Raw genomic sequence first — 19,758 nt, 5'->3', positions numbered from 1 at the left:
CCAGAATAGGAGGTTAAAAGATTGAAAGTCAAAAGGCATCTTGAAATGTAAGGAGTATGAAATTTAAGTCATCTTTGTGAAAAAAATCAGGTGTTAATTGTTGCTGTGGGAGTAGTATTGGTCCATAGAATAAAGGTTTTGTGTCTGACCATCGCAGTCATCTTCACCTACTAACCCCAGATTTACTGTGACGTGCCAGACGTTTTATTTGGGGGGTTTTCTGGTTATGTTTTGCAGGCGGGCAATTCGAGCAGCATTTAAGAATAAGGAGAGAGCAGCTATCCTGACCACCCACTACATGGAGGAGGCGGACGCTGTCTGTGACCGCGTGGCCATCTTGGTGTCCGGGCAGCTCAGGTACCACCGGAGCCCTCCCCTGCGGGCAGGGAGGGTCGGACACCTGCCAACTAGAATATATTTCTTTGAAAATATAGGTAGACAGTTTTTTGCACCTTAAACTTGGAGAAAAATTAAACCTAAAATGCAAAAAGGGTCTGTTGGGAGTTAGGCGGCTGCTTAAGTGCAGTGTAACATGTGCAACTATTTTCTCTCTGCAATTGGTAGGTGTATAGGTACTGTCCAACACCTGAAGAGTAAGTTTGGCAGAGGATACTTCCTGGAAATGAAATTAAAAGAAACAGCAGATGTACAGCAGGTGGAGTATCTGCAGAGCCAGATTTTGTACATCTTCCCCAACGCGAATCGTCAGGAAAGGTAAACTTTAAGAAAATACTGATATTAATACAAGCCCCTGATTTCTCAGCAGCTCCTTGGCACTGAGTAAGCAGTGCCACGATACTAAAATTTCCAAAAAATATTTACACATAGCTTAAAAAATAAAAGAGGAAGCATTCTGCAGGGCAGCAAAAGCTGCCAGGGTGGTGGCCGTGAGCCCTGCGTGCAGATGTTTGGCACAGAGGAAGCAAAACACAATTTCTGCATAGCTGTTGCTTGGAGGCTTCCTCCTCGGCCAGCCCCCACACACCCCCCCCCCAGGAAGTGGGGGTTAAAATATGAGTCACTGAGTCACTGGCGCTTATCTAGAAATGCATGAACATTTTCGGGGAGTCCCGCAAAGTTTGAGCGTGGGTTGGTTGGTTTTCCCCCACAGCTTTGAGTTTGCGCCATATGAACTTGAGGGCCTGGCTTGGTGGCCACGGCTGAGACTCTCCAAAACAGGCGCTACAGGCGTTGTGTAAGGAGCATTCCTCGGTGCGGAGGACTTGGAGGACAGTTTATTTTTCAGAAGCAAACGTGTGGGGTAGAGCAGTTCCCTGTCTTGGAGTCTGGCTTGCAGGAACCGCTGGATCATGCAGAATCCCAAGGGATCCTGTGACCTCCCTCTGAGTTCGTTTGGAAGGCAGAGCCTCATAACTTTGGGACTCCTGGCAGCAGTTTTTCTTTCATGAGTTTATAGGCAGAATATAAATGGTTGAATCATAGCTGAAGAGCATATAAATCATAGAGCAGTCTCAGGTGGGTCTCAGCTGATGCACCAGCATCACCAGCTGACCTCCTGGAACTGCACTGTTCCTGTTGTCTTACATGATGATGACTAGTCAAACTGCCTGGAGTAACCTTCAGGAATTGAGTTTAAATCCATTCACTTGGATATTAATGTTTTTGCTTTGAATAACTTTACCTGAAGTTAAATTTGCTTTGTTTCTTTCTTCCAGTTTTGCTTCTATTTTGGCATATAAAATTCCTAAAGAAGATGTACAGTCACTTTCACATTCTTTTTCCAAGCTGGAAGAAGGTAATCATGCACTTGCCTCGCATCACATACAGAAATCATTTTGTCTCCCATAACTGACACGTTTGCCATGCAGTGGCACGTCGGCATTTCTGTGCCAAATTTATTTCATTCCCCAGCTCTGTTTCTTATGAAATCAAGAGTAAGCACTTGTACCAGCTTAAAATGCTTTAAATCCAGTTGTGTCAGATAGTGAAGTATCCCTAAATACGCTCTCTCATTAATTCTTCCAACAGTAAAACATGCCTTTAACATCGAGGAGTACAGCTTTTCTCAGGCAACACTGGAACAGGTATGTTAAAGCAAATTATGTTTCATGGAAGTAAACCCTGTCAGTCCAAGGTGTTGCATGTGTTTTAACGGGCTTTCCGCAGGCGTCCGGGGTGGGCTCGCTTTCCCCCTGCCGTCTCGGCGACGTGCATCCAGTCTGGACAAGCTGTAGTGGGTGGAGGGGCAGATGAGCCCTGCACAGGCACGCTGTCCCCCAGGCCCGGCTTTCAGGCAGCCGGGGCCGCTCTGCTGTTGCCTGACCAGGCGTTTCTGGGGAAGTCAAGTCCCCTTTTCCGAAGTGACTTGAGGGTGTCCGTTCCCTTGCTCTCGTCGTCCCCATTTTTTTCTTCCTTTTTAAAACAAGACACACCAAGTGCAGTGACTGGAGCAAAATAAATTTGTGATGGTAATGGAAATGCCACTCGTGATTTATTCAGAAGCGGGCATTGCTGTTTGTTCCTGCAAGGAGGGTGAAGCTGAGGCTTATTATTGCTTATTCTGGATTAGTTATTGCTGACAATAAATGTCCTTCAGTGGGTATTTGGTTCAACTTCCTCTTCATTGTGCTCTTGAAATGAGGCAGGAGAAAAGAGAAGCAAGGAGAAAAAAACCAAAAATACTAAAAACTTCCTACTCGGAGGTGAAGCAATACACCTAACGGTCTTTTCCAACCAAAACAATTCTATGATTCCATATCTGAGATTTTTACCAAGAATTGTATTTGTGACTGAGAAAGTTCCTGCAAGGAGAGCATGGTGTGTTCACATCCTTCCTTGTCTGTTCCAGGTTTTTGTGGAGCTTGCCAAAGAGCAGGAGGAGGAGGACAGCAGCTTTGGCACCCTGAACAGCACCCTGTGGTGGGAGAGGACGCAGGAGGACAGAGTCGTTTTCTGAGCTCCTCGTGGTCCGGGTCTGCTCGGCACCTCGTGGTCTGAGCAAGCGATGATCCTCCGTGCACACGTCGGGGCGTGTGTGTGGAAAACATCGGAGCTGGGACGGACGAGGAAAATCGTATTTGGAAGCACTGACCCTTTTCCACCGTCCTGGCCTTAGGAATAACGCCGCAATAGCAGTGGAAGCAGTGAGCATCCCCACCGTTACTCTGGCTGCTCTGAAATTCCTTCTCCCCTCACTTTTCCTGGTTTGCGTTGAGCGAGAAGATGCTGCCACGACAGTTGGTCACCCTGGTGTTGGTTGCTTGTGCAGGGGCACCTGCCTGACCTCCTCCCTCGGCCGTGCTGTGCCCGCATCGGGGCTGGCTGCCTGAGGTTGGCCTGTGCTTACTGGGAATCGTGCACTGGAGCAAAACCAGTTGCCCCTGGAGCATCCTGCCCCATGGGACCCACTCGCTGGTTCGCAGGGCCTCGCCTTGCCCCGTGCCCTCGGTTGGGCGTTGCTGCCTGCCTGATGAGGTGCTGCGCAGACACGTGTCCCTGCAAGGTCCTGCTCCCCCACCGGCTGATCCGTCCCTGCTTATGCGTAGAAGATGCACCCGCTTAGAAGAGGGGAAAAAACCACTCCAAAGTAACTGTATTCACTGCAAAAAGGGTCTTGAATTACACTGCGAGCTTAGCTTGGTATCCAACCGATGTGAAAATGTTCATTTACAGACGTAATATGGCACTTGTTGACACATTCCTTCCTCCTGCAAGCTGGCAGATGTGCTCACTCCCGGTGCCGCTCTGGGTGGCGCTGGTGTTCGTAATGCATGCCCTGTAAAGTTAAAGGGGGTGTACACAAGTGGATGCTTTCTTTCCCCAGCTTGGGTAAAAGTACAAAGACGTAACTGTAGTGACAGCATTTGCAGAGATGTAAGTATTTCTCACCTTCGTTAAAAACAGTCTAATTCTTTGGCTGGGTGTAACAACGTATATCCTGCCAGCTGTTTATAGACACAGTCCTTTTTAGCTATTTTCATTTTTCTTGACAGCTAAATCATATTTACACACAACAGCGTTTCCTAATCCATCTTTGTTGTGAGAGCAGTAATGCAGTAGCGTGCTCAGCACAGGAACGATCGCTTTGTCCTGGCCTGGCAATTTTTCATTTGCCTTTGTAAATCAAAAAAAAGAAAGATCCACATTCACAGCCTCATCAGTAGGAACGGTGCCTTTGGCTTGCATAGAAGCACTGAGAGGAGCAGAATATGTGATCCTTTATCCCAAGGTATGACACATGTATGTTGAAAATGTATTTTTTTTTGTTTTTTCTACACTAAACTATCATCACTTTTTTAGTTTTATAAGGTGAAATTAAAGATCGCTATCAGTTCATTGTGTTGTGCAATGAACAAATATAGAGATAGAGATGCATTTATGTCAAAACACGGGCTTCATAAGTCATATCCATTATATATCTTCACGTTAAAGTTAGAAAAGACCTTTGTTTTGCTGTGAAAACTCAAAAAACTGTGGGTTAAGGTGGAGTTCTGTGTCCTAACTGTAATTATCAGGCAATAATATATGTTATATGCGTGATGATAGTTTATCATCGCATTGAGCCAAAATCTGGTTTCATTAGTTTCTTACTCTACTATGGGGAGATGTGAACTCTTTATGTACAACTTTTATTTCCTCTTTTGTACTTGTAGATTGCAAATAAAGATACAAATTTTGTTTTGTAGTTAAAATTTGAGCCCAAGAGCTGCAGTCAGGAGCGCAGACTGCGAACCTGCCCGTTTCGATGAGCCCTGAGCCGTGGTACTTGCATATGCCCAACTCTTGTGCTGGAAACAAAACAGAGGTAAAGAACAGGATTGCAGCTCCAGCCTCTAAACTGCAGCTCCGGTAGCAACCTTTCAGGAAGCTGAAGTTTCCCTGGAAGAAAAGAAAAATGATGCAAATTGAGCTCTTTTGTTTATGCAGCTTTTCATTTATCCCCTGAGAACCCCCAGCCCGTTGCCCCCAGCTGCATCTCTGCTGCTGGCCGGTATCTCTGTGCGTTTTCCTCTATTTGGAGCAAAGGTGGGACCCAGAATTCTGTCTCGCGATGCCTTCCCATGTCTGTACGTATGAGCTAAGCGCGTCTTCTCCAAATCCCACGCTTCTTACTTCCATCTCTTTTTGTAAATGGTTTTTTCAGCCGAGTGTCACCTGCACGTCTCTCCAGCAGTGTACAGCACGCTCTTTCCACGTGACCTTGTGAAAGTACAGTTGTGACCTCTTGGCCTTGGTGTCTTCATTTTATTCTTTAACTCATAGACAGAGTTAATAGTCTGTAAAGTAGTTTGATACTGTCTGGACAACATCACCCGATTTCAAATAGTTTCTTATTTTCTAATGTTTCAAATGGATCGTATGAAAACTTTCATTAGCACCTAGATTTGCTCAGCTTGATGCTTTTCTTCTTTATCCTGGAGAAACGCGGTTGGCGGTGGCACACTGTTTATGCAGCTACACGTACAAAGACTTTGGCTCATTAGCTGCATATTTGGGTAGGATCTTTTTGGCGTGGTGACATCATGTGTCAACGTGGCGTAAGATGCCACCCCAAAACATCACTGTAATCAGAATGTGTTGTAACCAGAAGTCTTTCAAAGTGTCATACCATGCCTGTAATTGCCAGAATAGGGAAAAGCACATGCAAAATTAAACGAGAGAATCCCCTGGAAATGTGAGAGTTTTTTTCCTGCCATCTTAAGTCCCTTTGTTCAGCTGTTAGCAGTGACATGCCAAATCCCAGCCATACAATACAGACACCCCGTTTGTGCTGCAGGAGATAAAACGGAGTCGAGGCAGCTGGATTTGGGCTGACAAATCCAGCTTGGGGCAAATCGAGTTCAGGTTGTGTCACTGTTCCTAAGTATAATAGTTTGAGTTACCTTCCAGGGTTGTTGTGAGAAATAGTTAATATATCCAAAACCTGGAAGATGCGTTTACTTTGTGGTGTTATTATAAGGTTTTATTTTTCTATGGAGGAATTTAATGTGCCTGATTTTGTTTACATTATCAAGAAAAGCCCTTATTAAAAAATATCTCTGTATAGCGAGTGAAGTCTATTATGTAGCCAACATCCAGTACTCTGTTAGCAGGAACAGAAGGTGTCGGGTCTAAAGGTGACACATTTGTAACGCTCTTCCTGACGGTGCCTTCAGGCACTTCGCATCGTTTGCAGTTGATTTTATACACCTGTCGTGTCTTTTACCACTTTACGAATACAGTCAAGGTTTTTCCTTTTCCAGCAGGAAGTACTACCAAAATAAAGATGGATTGGATTGTTAAATGCCTGTGTCGCTATCATGCGTGTGTTTTGCTGTGTTAGAAATAAGGGGACTGTTCTCAAAGGCCTTTGCTGTTCCCTGGAGCGCAGCGGGGCGTGCAGGTGAGCAGGCTTGGGGGACTTGAGCAGAGCATGGGGGGCCCCGGCTCTTGGCGTGCCTGGGGGTGTCAGGCTGCAGTAATTGCGTATTTTTAATTGAATCCAGGGACTTGCAGTATTGCAATGCTTGGGATTCGGCCACCTGCAGCTGTGCCACATTTTGCAGCCAGATTAATTAGCCCAACTTGGGGCTAGAAGTGACCCCGCGGCAGCTGTGCGCTCCTGGCACGCTGCATCGTGCATCTGCAGGGATGAATCATCTTCGTCCACTTAATATTTTTCTGGTTGGACCCGTGCCCAAGACGAACTCGCTGGGTGGCTGGGTGGGTGCTCGCTCCGGCGCGAGAGGTGGCAAAATGCTGCTGGTGAGAGGTTTGGCTGAAGCTGGAACAGGAAACCATGGTCTACAGGGATGAAGTGCGCTGCCCGCTCCCAGCGTGACCTGCTGCCGAGGAGGAGGAGGAGGCCCACCTCCTCCCCGGACCCCTCAGAGGGGAGGAAGATAACCCCAAAGAAATTTAATCTGAATTTGGTGAAAGTTCCAAGGTTTTCATGCTGGTTTTTCTTCAATGGTGCGTTAAGGGCAGCATGCCTTTTTTTTTAAAGTTGTAAAATTAATCCATTCCCTTGTAATGCTTCCTTTAACAGATCTTCATAAAGTCCCTAATTTAGCATGCTGAATTGCTCCTTGTTGAGAGTGGCCCGGAGCTGTCAGTTCTCCTTTTTCCTGAAATGCATTGCTTTGAGTGTCCCCCTCAGAGGATGCCGGCTCCATCCTCAGCCCCTCTCCATCTCCTGGTAGTCGCAAGGGCTGATCTGAGGCTGGTCTTGAGTCCCCTCCTCAGAAATCCTGTGGAGCAACTGCTTGGGCATTTAATGAATGATATTTTGAGATGCTCTGCACTGTCCAGCTGCTTTTCAGGGAAGCCCCACCAGGTTGCCTTGCACAGGGGTCCCACTCCAGCGGCAGAGCCCGGAGCAGCGCCCAGTGCACAGGGCGGGGGACCCCGAGGAGCGCTCGGAGCAGGTGTCATTTTTATGTTAAAATGCGTTTTCTGTAGGTAACGTGCAGGCACGGCAGGGCTCCGTGCTGCGCCACGTACTACCAGCACGCTATGTGTGGCAGAGGGTATGTATCAGGTACTTATTTTTTTAGTGAAGTGCATCTGTGCTGTGCTTTTTTGCAGTTACGAGTAGCCTTCCCCATTTCTCGCTAGTTGCCCAATAGGAAGTGATGCAGGAAAATTCTGCTCCTCTCCTGAATGAGCTCATTCCTTGAAAATGAGTGAATAGGCAGCTGCAGAAGAGCTACGGCCTTTTGTTAAGCAACAACCAGAGAGCTTTTGTGTTTAATCAGCTCTGCAAATCAGATGCAGAGTCCTCAAGCTGTTGAAGTTCCAGGCCAGTCAGATTCCTTTAACTACTTGAATTATGGTGTGGCTGCACACCCTTCCAGCTCATTTGGATTTCCTGGCTTATCTGATTTCCTCACCTCCCTGTTTTGAATGCAGATCCATTGGAAACCTATTTTTTTAAAAAAACCCAAAACCTATCAAACTCTATTCTCATCCTAGCTGTGTGACAGCTGCCGGAAAAGCAATTAAAAGGGTGGAAACTGAAAAAAAAATATTAAGAACGCAGGGGAAGAGAGAAACAAGAAATAAAAATCCTGTCGGTCCTCGGATGCAGGGTTCGCCTCTGCAGAGGAAGGAGTGCTTGCTGGCTCGGGCTGTGAGCAAGGGGCGGAGAGGTTGGTGAAGTTTTCCCTTCGGAGAAGTGCAGGCAGGGATGAGGTTGCTTTGCCACCGGTCGGGAGCTCTCGTTCTCCCCGTCTCTGGGCACGCAGCTCTCCCGCTGCTGCTCTCCCCCAGACTTGTAACCCCGGTAGAAACCTGCTGTTATATTGCACATAGTGCACGTGTCCTGTTAAATACTGCAAAATGCATTGTTAATAGCTGCAAGCTCTAGGCCGGGCAGTTGTAGGTATTGCTCCCTAGTTCGGCTGTTGCTCCAGAAGTGCTGAGAGCGTTTGCACCACTGGGACCAGACTCTGACGTCAGGCTGGAGAGGGGCATGGCCATCGGGCTGTGCTACAGCGTTGAACCCTCTCCAGGACTGCAAAGAGACGAAGAGCCCAGACATCTCAGAGCTGAAGGAGACATATTTCTAATGGAAAACACATTATCAGGTAAGGAGCTTCATGTTTCTTTTGTTAAGGGAAAAATTATACCTAGGGCATTTTCATGCAGGAGTTGTGTTTGGTGATTAATTTATTCCTTATTATTTTAATAGTGTTATGCTCAATGCATAAGAGCTCTGTCCTCTGACAAAGCTTAAACTTTGCATCAAAATGTTTAAGAGGTAAAGGAGCAAAAATATTCTGCTTTTCTGCATGCATGTGGATTTTGACTGTTGCTGCCGATGTACTTTGGGTCTAGGCAAAGAGCCAGCCACAGGTTGAGCGCTGGGTCCTCCCAGCTAACAATCCCTCCCTTCACTCCCCCTTCTCCAGCCTTGCTGTCACCAATAAATGCTTCTAAAAACACGGGACACCCCCCCCCCCCCCGATTTCACTTCTCTGTATGGATTAAAATGCTGAACTTTGACACAGGGCAGGCTGAGAGCTGTTTTACTCAACTGAGAGTAGGGAAAAAAACCTGTTTCAAAAAGCATGTGTTAAGAGTAGAGTCAGTACAAATCTGTCTCATGTTTCTGAGGAGGTGGAGGCGGGTACATAGGGGCCAGATGCAGTTTTCTGTGTTTGCAATAACTGGCAAACAGGAGGGTATGGAAAGGGCACGTTCACCTTTGCGCTCCCCGTGGGCAGGGATTAATCATTGGCTCTCGGAAAGCCAGCGGCTCCTCTGGGGAGCTCAAGATGCGTCGCTCATTGCTTTTATAGCCAGCATCCAGAGGTTCCTGCCAGTGCTCCTGAAGAGCAACTTGCTTTTTGGAGTTAGTCACGATATGCTTTGTTAAATTTTTGTTAGAGGGGAAAAAAAGTCTGAGGAGGTGCCAAACGGAAAATCCCCGAGACAGTAAATAAATGGTTATATGGGACATGCCTTCCTGAGACAACCTTTGGTGTAGCACAGGAATCCGGTAAAAGTTATTGCAATGCCTGAGGCATGTGTTCCTGGAGAGCAAGAAGTTTGGGTGCCCTTACTGAGTGCCCTGAAGGGAAATGCTCCCAGAGACACCCAGTTTTACAAGTGATGCTCTTACTGGTTTAAGGCTTCTCAAACACTGTTGCCTCCAAATACATTCCTGATGTTTATTTTTGTCTTCTGAGTCTGCAGGTTTGAATCTCAGTTCTTGTAGAGGCATCTTTCCTGCTCACATTTTGTGTCAATTGGTATCTAATTCAAATTGAAATTCTTCCTGATGAAGTTCATGCAGCATTTGTAGGCAGCATCGTTTGTTTAACGTTCTGTGTTTGTATTTCAGCTTCCAGGGGTATGTGCTTCTTGCTCCAAAGGGAAAAACGAGATCCAAACTTGTAGAAAATCAGTTGAGATTTTTAGAAAAGTTTTAGATTTGCTTTGTCTCTTTTTTTAATGAAGCGAGTTTACGCCTGTAGAGATTCAGTGCCACTTTTGCAAGACCGTCATGTTTTCCGTGTTATCCAAATACTCCAGTGTGAACCTTCGTTCACTGCCCCAACATCCTGGGCTGGGCTGATACTTTCAGTTCACAACGACTGAAATCCAGGCCTGGTCAAAAAAAGCAGCAATTCCTAGAAATCCCATCCTAATTGCCTTGTTGTAGGCTGCAATGGGGAACCACAGGAGAAAGCCCCAGGTAGGGAGAGCAGAGCACCGAGGAGATAAGCCTTGTGCTAACAGTCAGAGGGTAAACGGGAATTCTGGATCCATCACCTCTGGAGTACGCAAATATTTAGTTCTTCCAAAAACCAACAATGAAGGGAACAGAGTAGTAGAACCATTTATTAACTCCAGCTGCCCAATCTGTGAAATCAGGAAACGACGTCCAAGGGGAAAAGAGCACAATGCGTTTGAGGTTGCTTTGATTTCTTTGTTTCAGCCATTTTAAAGGATTAAAATACAAAAACATGTTCTGAGGTTTCCTCCTCTGCTCTCCTTCCGGGAAGGTCATGAAACCAGTCATTCTGAAATTGCTGTTGTTCTTGCGTGGGATATTTGCTGCTTGGCCATATGATCGAAGTTGGAGCTGAAATAAATATTCCTCATAAAAATATTCCCTAATGAATACCCCCCGCTCAGTACTTAGGAGGATATCAAGAAGCGCTTTGGTGTTCTAATGCTGCCCTGCTCTAGCTATACTGGAGTTATAGCTCATTACATTAGCATTTGGGTGAAAACATGAGAAATTGGTCTCTTACCAGTCTGCTTAAGGGAGACATTGGCAGCATCTCTTTTAGGCTACTTCTAGCATCTAACCACTTCCTGGGCGGCAGCTGCCTTGCCCCCGTAGATGCAGGGAAAAGGCATGTATGCTGTGTGGAGGTTGTAGGGTCTAGAGCCGACGAGCAGTGTTTACCAGCAAACTGCGTGTCTAAGTTGAGAGATAAATTCGTTGCAAGGAATGCAGAATCCAAGGCTCAGCTGTATGTGCAACGTAAACCAGAGCTACTGCACTCAGGAGCTGCTGCAGATCATGTTTGTTTTAAGTATTTTGAATAGCTGCATAAAAAATAAAATTAGAATTTATATCTTCTTTCTTCTATATGCCATTCAGTAGTCTCACGTTTCTGGTAGAGGACAGACTGGCTTTTCCTTTGTTAATTTTATTTAGATGAAGAATCAAACTACAGCCATCTGAATGCCTCTCTGGGATGAAGAGTGATGAATCTGTGCATGCGGAAGAGGCAGCTGAGTCGAACCCAACTCTCTGTTCCCTTGCGTGATCTTAGACTATCTCCTTTGAACCTCTCCTTGGTTGTCCAAATTGTAAAATGGAGAAAAGCTCTTAGCCTTTGGCATGTTATTGGCTTCCTCTGAAGTCACATTTGCCTGAGTAAATATATTAATTCCCAATGATTTATTATATTCTAACAGATATCACTTTCTTTCTCATCCTAGCTGGGAAAATGCAGGGGATATTCAAGACAGCCTCAAAAATATTTCAGCAAACGCGTGCTCTCCTATGGAAAAACATTCTTCTGGTGTGGAGGATGAAGACAGAGAGCTTTCAGGCAAGTATTGGTTCTCCCGAAGGGAAGTTAGGATTTCCACTACAAAATATTTTTACATTGCATTGTTTTATACTAGGTGATATATGAGAAGCCTCAGCTGGTAATGTGGTTCTCTGGAAAATGTCAGCAGTTCCGCTTCTTCCCGTCACACTACAATGTCCCGGCATAATAAGGGCTTGTTACAAAGCTGGTTTGTTGCCTTTGGTTGTTGATCCCATTTCTGCACCGTCCAGAAGAACACAATGTCCAATTCATGGTTACCGCTGTAAAATTATCAGCGGACCTCGCTGGCTCTGGTACTAAGAAAACATCTTTTTCACTTGGAACATTCCTCATGTTTTCAAATTATTACACCTGTGAAATAGCTCTTCCTCATTTACAGAAAGAAGGCATTCAGGGCCGGAGGAGCCGGACCGTAGCGCCAGATCAGAGATCTGGATGAGCAAGGTCCTTGAAGACGCTTTCAGTACCACCCAGCCTCCAAGCCACTCTGCTGCCACTCACCTTTACCCTTCCTTCCTTTCATCTAGGAATGGATTACACTGGTGGTCTTTCTCTTAATAATACAAATGTCATCAACTATGATATTCCACTATCCACGGCAAGAAATCCCTTACGAGTTCCTCGGACGATTAGACGACCCTGCCTTTAACGCTACAGGAGTTACACTCGCATACACACCTGTAACCAACACCACCAGGCGAATAATGAGCAAAGTGGCTTCGCGTTCTGCAATGACGGGTAAGGCTGTTCTTAAATCCTTGGAGCTGCAGTGCCTGGACGCACCCCAGTGCGGTGGCACCTCGGTCTTCATCGTGGTGGGGGGGAGAAAAGGATTTGGATAACACAATTTTTTGAGGATACAAATGGTGGCTGGTGCACATCGTCATGTTGTTCCATAACTAATCAAAGTTTCAGCTGTCATGGTTTTATTCTTTTTTTTCTTCTTTTTTTTAATGGCAGGTGTAATAATAGAAGAGGTAGAAAATGAGACAAGACTGGAAACACGAGGAATTTTGGAGGAAGACGTTATTGGTGTTGTTTTTAAGGATGACTTCTCCTACCGCCTCAGATTTCGAAGCTACAGTGTGATATCCCCAAATGATGACTTTGAGCACATTGGTAACAAAATAAATCATGCGAAAGAACTTGATTTTACATTAAAAAAATGCTTAGCTGGATCTCTGTAGTGCCATGCCACTAAGAAGGGATCAAGGGTTTTTGTGCTAAAAGCTTCAGGAAATATATTAATTAGAATTTTAGGTTTTGTTCACTCAGAAGGAAACAAATGTCAGGGAAAAAAAATTTAAGGACACATACAGGTTATCCACAGCCCTTGTTGTCCCTCTCCCTTCTGTGTCTCACCATGTCAAATCATACCCTGAAAATGAGCGTTGTGTGTGTGCACTAATTAAGGGCCAGCCCTTCTGCGCTGTGGTGACAGGGTTGGTGCCACATCAGGTGGCCCATGGAGCCGAAGCCACCAACTCCCAGTGCCACGTTATTCTTGGAGAAAAGTGGCTGCTCCAAGAAAAAGGCTGAGTAAAACTAAACCTTGGTTTCCTCTCTTAACTCAAACACATTTTCAATCCCTCACATGTGCATAAGCATGTATACACACATATATGGAAATACATAGATCAAATTCTTCATTTTTTTTCTTTCCCACAGATACCTGTGCCAATTTTTCATCAAGTAACTGCAAAGTCCCTCTGTACTGGTATGCGGGTTTCCTATCCGTGCAGTCCAGCATTGATGCAGCGGTCATAGAAGTACGATCACGATGGAAAATACGTTTTCTGTTCTTTCCAGAGTTACGCGTAAACTTAAAAAAACAACCAACCCAAAAAAAAGAAAAAAAAGGCAAACCAAAACCCAAACCCAGATCATTTTCTGTGATCATTAAGTTTTTTAAGTACATAATGTGATTCAAAAGTTAAAAGGAGGATAGATCATTCCGATGGCTGAAGGCAGTGTTTATGACAAGGCAATAGAAAAGGATACTAAACATTGAGGTTATTTGCCACTTATAAATGTAACATTGTTATTGACAAACCAATAATTTTAATGTTTATGAAAACCTGTTTGTTCTGATGTTGGCTGTTTCATTACAGAAAATCAAATTAATGGCTGATTTCTTTTCTTTAGACGAAAACAAACCATTCTGTCTGGGAAGAGATGAGGTCAATTAGCGGCGTTCGTCTGACATCACCCTTGATCAAGCCCGTCTATAAACTGGATTATATTTGGTTCATTATTTACATTATATTGTGCTTCTCCCCATATATGTACTTTTTAACAGTGAAAGTTATGAGAGAGAAAAAGAAGCTCAAGGTATTAATGAGAGCAATGGGTTTGCAAGATATTGCATTCTGGTAAGTCTCATAGAAATAAACTGTAATTATAGGAATTATCTTATTTATGTATATAGGATGTACCGTGGCTTGCAGGATGGCTGTGGGTCTGGTACCGCTGCTCAGCTGAGAAGCAGTAGTGCCCCAGACCCCAGCAGCAGTCATTTGCAATTGCCTAACCGTACGTCTGGGCTCTCTGAAGCCAAGTTCTGTATGTGGTTGAAGCAAAACCTTTGCTGCTTTTATCTGTAACGTACCATTTGCTGGAGGACCTCGGTTTCCAAGCACATTGCTCCGACACAGGGTTTCCTTTGTTTGCTCTCCTCCCCCAAGAGAAAGAGCACTCTCCATGTAGCAGAGATGCGTGCAGCGAGGTTCTTGGTGTTGAGGTGTTGCCTCCAGGAAATGGGCGGATATATGCAGCGAACACAAAAAGTGAAGAAACAACAAATTTTGGAGAAAACTGCAAATGGTGAAGGACAGGGGGGCGGAGGGTCTATCAAAACAGGCTTCCAAAGCCTCTGAGCATGAGTAGTTCACATCATTAGGAAAAGCATAAGAATAAGCGTTCCTGGCTTTCCAATCTAGAAACTGAAATGGGACTGTATTTGGGAATAAAGAAGTGCGTGTCTTGTAATGGCAAGTGCTGTCAGGTACAGAGGCAAAAATAATTGTGCCTTCGTTTGTAGGTTATCCTGGAGCTTGCTGTACTCTGTTTACGTTGCAGTAACGGCAAGTCTGCTGACACTGATCACGATTAGAGGAGTCATCCATGATTACAACTTCTTTGAAATATTTTTTTTTTATTTCTTTTACGGCATAGCATCTGTAAGTCTGCTCTTGTGTTCTTAAATGATGCACGATTTTTTCCATTTCCTAATCAAAACACCTAAAGCTCAAAGACTACAGAGTAGTCTAGGGCTGGGCACTATATGAGAAAGTAACAAAAACTTCTCAACTACTGGGATTTCTTGTTATAATTTGTAGGCTAATATATCACTCCTATTACATTTTGGGAGATTCTGACTTGAAATCAGAGTAAAGAGAGGTGCTAACGCCAACATTAATGGGAAGGCTGGTGCCGTGTGCCCCTGGGGCCGGGGCTTCCTCCTTGCATCCAGCCTCCTTGGGAGGCCAAGAGGGGTCTGATCTGTCTGCCCCTATAGACCTGCCCTGAATATCAGAGCTGTCTGCTAAATGACCCAAGCCTTGTGATGTGCCACGGGCATCTGTAGGGGACAACTGAAACTCAGCTGGGTTTCTAATGTTGCTTGTTGGATTTTCACGTTGTTTATTTTCCTTCATCACCAGCAGAAACACATTCTGCTAAGTACTGTTTTTCTTTGCTGCAGATTCACTTCTGTTTCATGCTCAGCTCGTTGTTAAAGCAGCCAAATATTGCCAGTTTCGTGGGATTTGTCCTTTACATCATCTTTGGATTGCTGGGCTTTTTGACATTGTTTGAAAAACTACCGCCATCTTTGGAATGGATCTTTAATCTCTTCAGTCCTTTTGCCTTTACAGCTGGCTTCTCAAAGGTACGTTCAAAATAAAGCCAGTACATCATAAAAGTTCAGCCCACAGCAAACGTGCTGCAGACTTTGGCAGATAACGGTAGCTGCCGTAGATAATTTCCATTGCTGTACCAACCCAGTCATGCCCCTCTGCCCTAGTATGCTTTGTAAAAAGAAAACCTGACTCCAAAAGTACACGCTTATTCGTAACAACTATAGTTAGACTCTCAACTGCATCACGAATTTTACTAGCTCTGTATATACAATCATTTTCGATCTCTGGAAAATTATTGCAGCGGTGGGATGTGTCTGGTGGGTAACAAGGTCTGCAAGAACTGTGAGTTCCTGAAGTGCTGCCTCAGCGTATACTGTGTGCATCGCTCTCCTGGTGTGGTAACTTCTGCACAATTTTGAATTCAGCTTACTGAAGCACTTCTGATACTTGTAGTCATAATAAAGCGTTGCCCTGCTTGGAAACAGTGTCTTGATCACGAGCGGGCATGGGTTTTTGGTGAAAATGGTCATGATGACAAAGCAGTAGCTTGCATGTAGTATTTCTGGCTAAAGAATCTGACTTGCGCTTTTTTCCCCCCTCTAGATGGTAAAATCAGAAAAATATGGACCAGCCTTTACACCAGAACTGTACCCTTTCTTTAACCTATACATCATACTGACCCTTGACAGTGTCTTGTATTTGCTGTTGGCCATCTATTTTGATAAGGTTTTGCCGGGTAAGTAGAAATGTGAGGGAAAGAATACAAATTTCCTTGCATTTTTCTTCTATAATCCTCTCCCCTCCTAGGGGGAAAGGTGTCAAAGAAGCGGTGAGATAGAGATGAGAAAGCTGTAATCTACGTGGAGCAACAAAAAAGGTGTCCCAGGTAGTGAGCTGGTCAGGTTGTAGAATGGCATCTTAATAGCAATAAGCCAAGTCACATTATGTGATGGACTGAAAAATGCATTTGCTGCATTGCTCGGGAAAAGTCCTGTTTTCCCCAAAGCTGACTGAATGTACGTACTTCATTTGGCCCTGCCTCAAGAACAGGCTCCAAAAGGAATGTTAAATCTTACATATCCTTTACATCTATGCCAGCAGCCCTAACCACTGGGTTTAAAAGGGTGTTGTAGGACTTGACCTGATTTTCCTATAACTTCTGGGCCAAAGAGGTGGTCAATGAGGTCTTTGCTGTGATTGTTCCCCACCTGCATTTGCCGATATGACGAATGGATAACTTTGCAGAACTTGGCAATCCTTTTACGCTGCCAAAAGGCTGTATTCTGCAGCTGTCGAGGAAGACCCTGCTAGACATGACATTTGTCAAACTTCGGTTGACATAAAGCAGTTTTGGGTTGATATTTCACCTTTTTTTCTGAATTAGGCAAGTACGGGGCACCATATCCGCCTACGTTCTTCCTGAGACCGTCATACTGGTGCAAGCCCAGGAGTGGGTACGTGGGGGTGCGAGCTGGTGGCGAGAGCAGCCACGATCCTATCCTCAGCAATAATACTGAGCCGATGCCTCCAGGCTTCGATGGGAAGGAAGCAATCAGGTAAAGACTCCTGTAGGCATGAAAAATATGATGCTACATGTTATATATGACTGTAGAGAGCAGAGCCGTAGTACATGGGTGAATGTTAGACAGAGCTGTCTAACAAATACAGATAAGGTTAATGGGAAATACATGAAAGGGAGGGTTTGTTCAGTGTTTCATTCTGCTTCAGAGCTGGATTTGAACTTTATTGGACATGGATCATCTTCTGTGCCAGGGACTTACTTGCTGCACAGCAATTTCCTCCCTGCAGAACAGCGGCGGTGGGTCTGCTCCTTTCCACCATCATCTTTAAGAACACTGCTGCTGGAGCGTGCTGCATAAGATACTGTTATTTACACCCTTACAGGGTTAGTTTGGCCCATTGCTGCTGCTGCCCGTTGTTTGTTACTAGAAAGCAAATACAAATCTGCTAAAAAAATAGCTAGGTTATCACTTTTAATTACATAACCACGTGTTTTCTCATTCCCGAGGGCTCCTACTTTGTTCACCAACAGGTCATTGAGTTTGACTTCGAAACCTTTTAAGCATCTTTCAGAAAAGTACATTAGTTAATACTGCTTTTAAGAGTACAAGAAATGAATTATATAAAGCAATTCCTTCAGATGGAATTATGCTAACCCCTGATGGTGACAAGCAGGACCAATTTGAGGAGAAGGTTGAGAAATATTCTTCCAATAGTTTTCAAAGGTTACTCTGAGGCAGAGGAAACATGCCAATTTTGTGGGATTCAATAGTAATGGCTTGCTTACCTTTCCTTTAGACTAAACAATATTAAAAAAATATACAAGAAGAAGGACAAGAGAACCGAAGCTTTAAGGGGTAAGAGAAGTTTTCAAATTCTTTTAATTTCATTTTTCATTAGATATGAACCCAAACTGTTTTGAAAGGTACTGGGTGTACTTAGTTCTGCCTCCAGCACTGTTAAAATGCATTATGCAATGGTTATTTCTGCTGGGATAAATTACTGGCAGATTTCTACCAGGTTGTTATCTTCCTTTTCACTCCAGGAAAATGACTATTTATTATTTTTTTGCAACAGCAGAAATCTCCTTAAAAGGTGTGGGGTTTGCAGGCATGAACGACCGTAAAAAACACCTCTCAAACCTCCCTTTCAAAATGTAAACTCTTCTGGGTAAACAAAACTTTTTTTTTTTGGTCGCTGGCGAGAGCCAAGTCTGCTGTCACAGGCTGACGGGCGTTGTCCGAGCACTCGCCCATCTGCCAGCCGCGGGTATGCAGATAGCTGGCACGGTCATAGCATAGTCGTGGGATATTTGTTAAATGCCTTTGTTTAACAAGAACTCCAAGTGATGGTGAAAGTATCAATGTGGTCTCAAAGGTTTATACTGAGTAAAAAAAAAAAAAAAAACCCAAACAACCCACAAGATACAAATAAGTTGTCTTTTTTTTTTTTTAAGGAAATGAGGTAGCAAAGTCTGGATGCTTTGAAATAACTCTTGAAACCTCATATGCTGGAAAGGCTATGGGCTCTTCTCTTTCTGTGGGCTCTCTCTTGAGCTACATTAAAAAGTTATGACCTTATAGAAAACAAAATTCCTTAAATATTGAAGTTAATACACTCGTTCCCTCAGTTCAATCAAGACATGACTGCGAGTTCTTTACTAACTTTATTCCTAACTTCTGAAGATGCAACCCATGTTTCGGGGTCTGTGTTTTTGCCTCTTGGCTTCAAAGGAAATGTCACTCCTCTGCCATATTTGGCAGCAACCTACAGTTATAAGTCTATTTCTCACAACCTCCCATCCTAATGTTATCCTATTTCTATTCTAGGTTTGTCCCTAAATATATACGAAGGACAGATCACTGCATTACTTGGTCACAGTGGATCTGGAAAAACCTCTCTCTTAAATGTGCTCAGCGGATTTACCAAGCCTTCAGCAGGTAAGATGATGGACCTGAATGCTGAAGAGGAGAAGCTGTTTGTTTTTTCAAGTGTGAGGGGGTAAAGATGCAAAACCCCAAGTTTTCCCTCAGTTATTCAGCCTGGCTCATCGTCAGTGCAGATTGCTCCTCCTACACGAGCTTCAGGGCTAATGCAGCCCTTGTGGATACGCTCATGTGTGCAAGCACACACAGGTGGTTATTTCTCCATCTGGATGGCTCGATGTTTTCCCTGAGCTGCATACCTGTAGGAAACATGTTTGAGTTCTTAAGGGAGAGATTTCGTGGTCTGAAATATTTTTGAAAGCTATATAAAGCTTTGGACAACACAAAATTATTTTGCCTTTTTTAATACATTTTAGAAACCCCCACAATGCTGGAATTAATGTCAAAGGGATGAACACACAGTGGCCTGCTTTCCCCTCATCACTGGGAAATGCTGTCCAGTATGAAATTCGTTTCGTTCATTCCCGTGTGCAGGTTCTGCAATGATATACAACTACAAAGTGTCTGAAGTACAGGATATGGAAGGAATTCAGGCAATGGTTGGGATTTGCCCCCAGTTTAACTTGCATTTTGAAGCCTTAACTGTGAAGGAAAACCTGAGAACTTTTGCTCACATCAAGGGGATTCAGCGACAGGAAGTAGAGCAAGAGGTTGGTATGTGCTTACCAGTCACTTCCTCTGTTTTACAGCATCTTGGACACTTTGAGCTTCCTTTATAAAAGATTATCACCAGCATCTTGTTCTGTGGAAAAAAGAACAACCCTAATTTAAGGGAGAATTGTTTTTTCAATTTTCTGATCCTCATGTCATGAGAGTTTTAACTCAGATGTGCAGTACTTATCTCTAAGCAAAGCCATTTAAAGTAGATAACTTTAAAATCTCCAAGCCATACTCGCCCGTACTCTGTGTAGC

The 19,758-nt window shown here is 44.3% G+C and overlaps 2 protein-coding genes across 8 annotated transcripts in view; both read left to right on the top strand.

Moving 5' to 3' along the window:
* Nucleotides 1-6,248, top strand: part of ABCA5 (ATP binding cassette subfamily A member 5) — a 34,583-nt gene extending 28,335 nt beyond the window's left edge. For 6 of the 7 annotated variants that reach the window (XM_064467518.1, XM_064467521.1, XM_064467515.1 and 3 more), the window contains 5 exons: nucleotides 238-357; nucleotides 565-714; nucleotides 1,677-1,756; nucleotides 1,990-2,045; nucleotides 2,810-6,248. In XM_064467518.1, coding sequence (XP_064323588.1) covers nucleotides 238-357; nucleotides 565-714; nucleotides 1,677-1,756; nucleotides 1,990-2,045; nucleotides 2,810-2,917 — 514 coding nt within the window. In that variant the 3' untranslated portion in view covers nucleotides 2,918-6,248. The remainder of the gene's footprint in view (nucleotides 1-237; nucleotides 358-564; nucleotides 715-1,676; nucleotides 1,757-1,989; nucleotides 2,046-2,809) is intronic. The other variant, XR_010375489.1, reaches the window with a different exon arrangement.
* A 5-nt stretch (nucleotides 6,249-6,253) lies between these two features.
* Nucleotides 6,254-19,758, top strand: part of LOC104045444 (ATP-binding cassette sub-family A member 9) — a 28,021-nt gene continuing 14,516 nt past the window's right edge. The window contains exons 1-14 of the mRNA XM_064467522.1: nucleotides 6,254-6,343; nucleotides 6,447-8,528; nucleotides 11,404-11,516; nucleotides 12,047-12,257; nucleotides 12,480-12,638; nucleotides 13,188-13,288; nucleotides 13,665-13,891; nucleotides 14,560-14,698; nucleotides 15,223-15,408; nucleotides 15,983-16,115; nucleotides 16,764-16,935; nucleotides 17,699-17,757; nucleotides 18,730-18,840; nucleotides 19,321-19,496. Of these exons, the coding sequence (XP_064323592.1) occupies nucleotides 8,414-8,528; nucleotides 11,404-11,516; nucleotides 12,047-12,257; nucleotides 12,480-12,638; nucleotides 13,188-13,288; nucleotides 13,665-13,891; nucleotides 14,560-14,698; nucleotides 15,223-15,408; nucleotides 15,983-16,115; nucleotides 16,764-16,935; nucleotides 17,699-17,757; nucleotides 18,730-18,840; nucleotides 19,321-19,496 (1,902 nt within the window). The 5' untranslated portion in view covers nucleotides 6,254-6,343; nucleotides 6,447-8,413. The remainder of the gene's footprint in view (nucleotides 6,344-6,446; nucleotides 8,529-11,403; nucleotides 11,517-12,046; nucleotides 12,258-12,479; nucleotides 12,639-13,187; nucleotides 13,289-13,664; nucleotides 13,892-14,559; nucleotides 14,699-15,222; nucleotides 15,409-15,982; nucleotides 16,116-16,763; nucleotides 16,936-17,698; nucleotides 17,758-18,729; nucleotides 18,841-19,320; nucleotides 19,497-19,758) is intronic.

The sequence above is a fragment of the Phalacrocorax carbo genome, chromosome 16 (genome assembly GCF_963921805.1).
Source record: "Phalacrocorax carbo chromosome 16, bPhaCar2.1, whole genome shotgun sequence".
NCBI lineage: Eukaryota > Metazoa > Chordata > Aves > Suliformes > Phalacrocoracidae > Phalacrocorax > Phalacrocorax carbo.
This window is presented reverse-complemented; position numbering and strand designations above follow the sequence as displayed.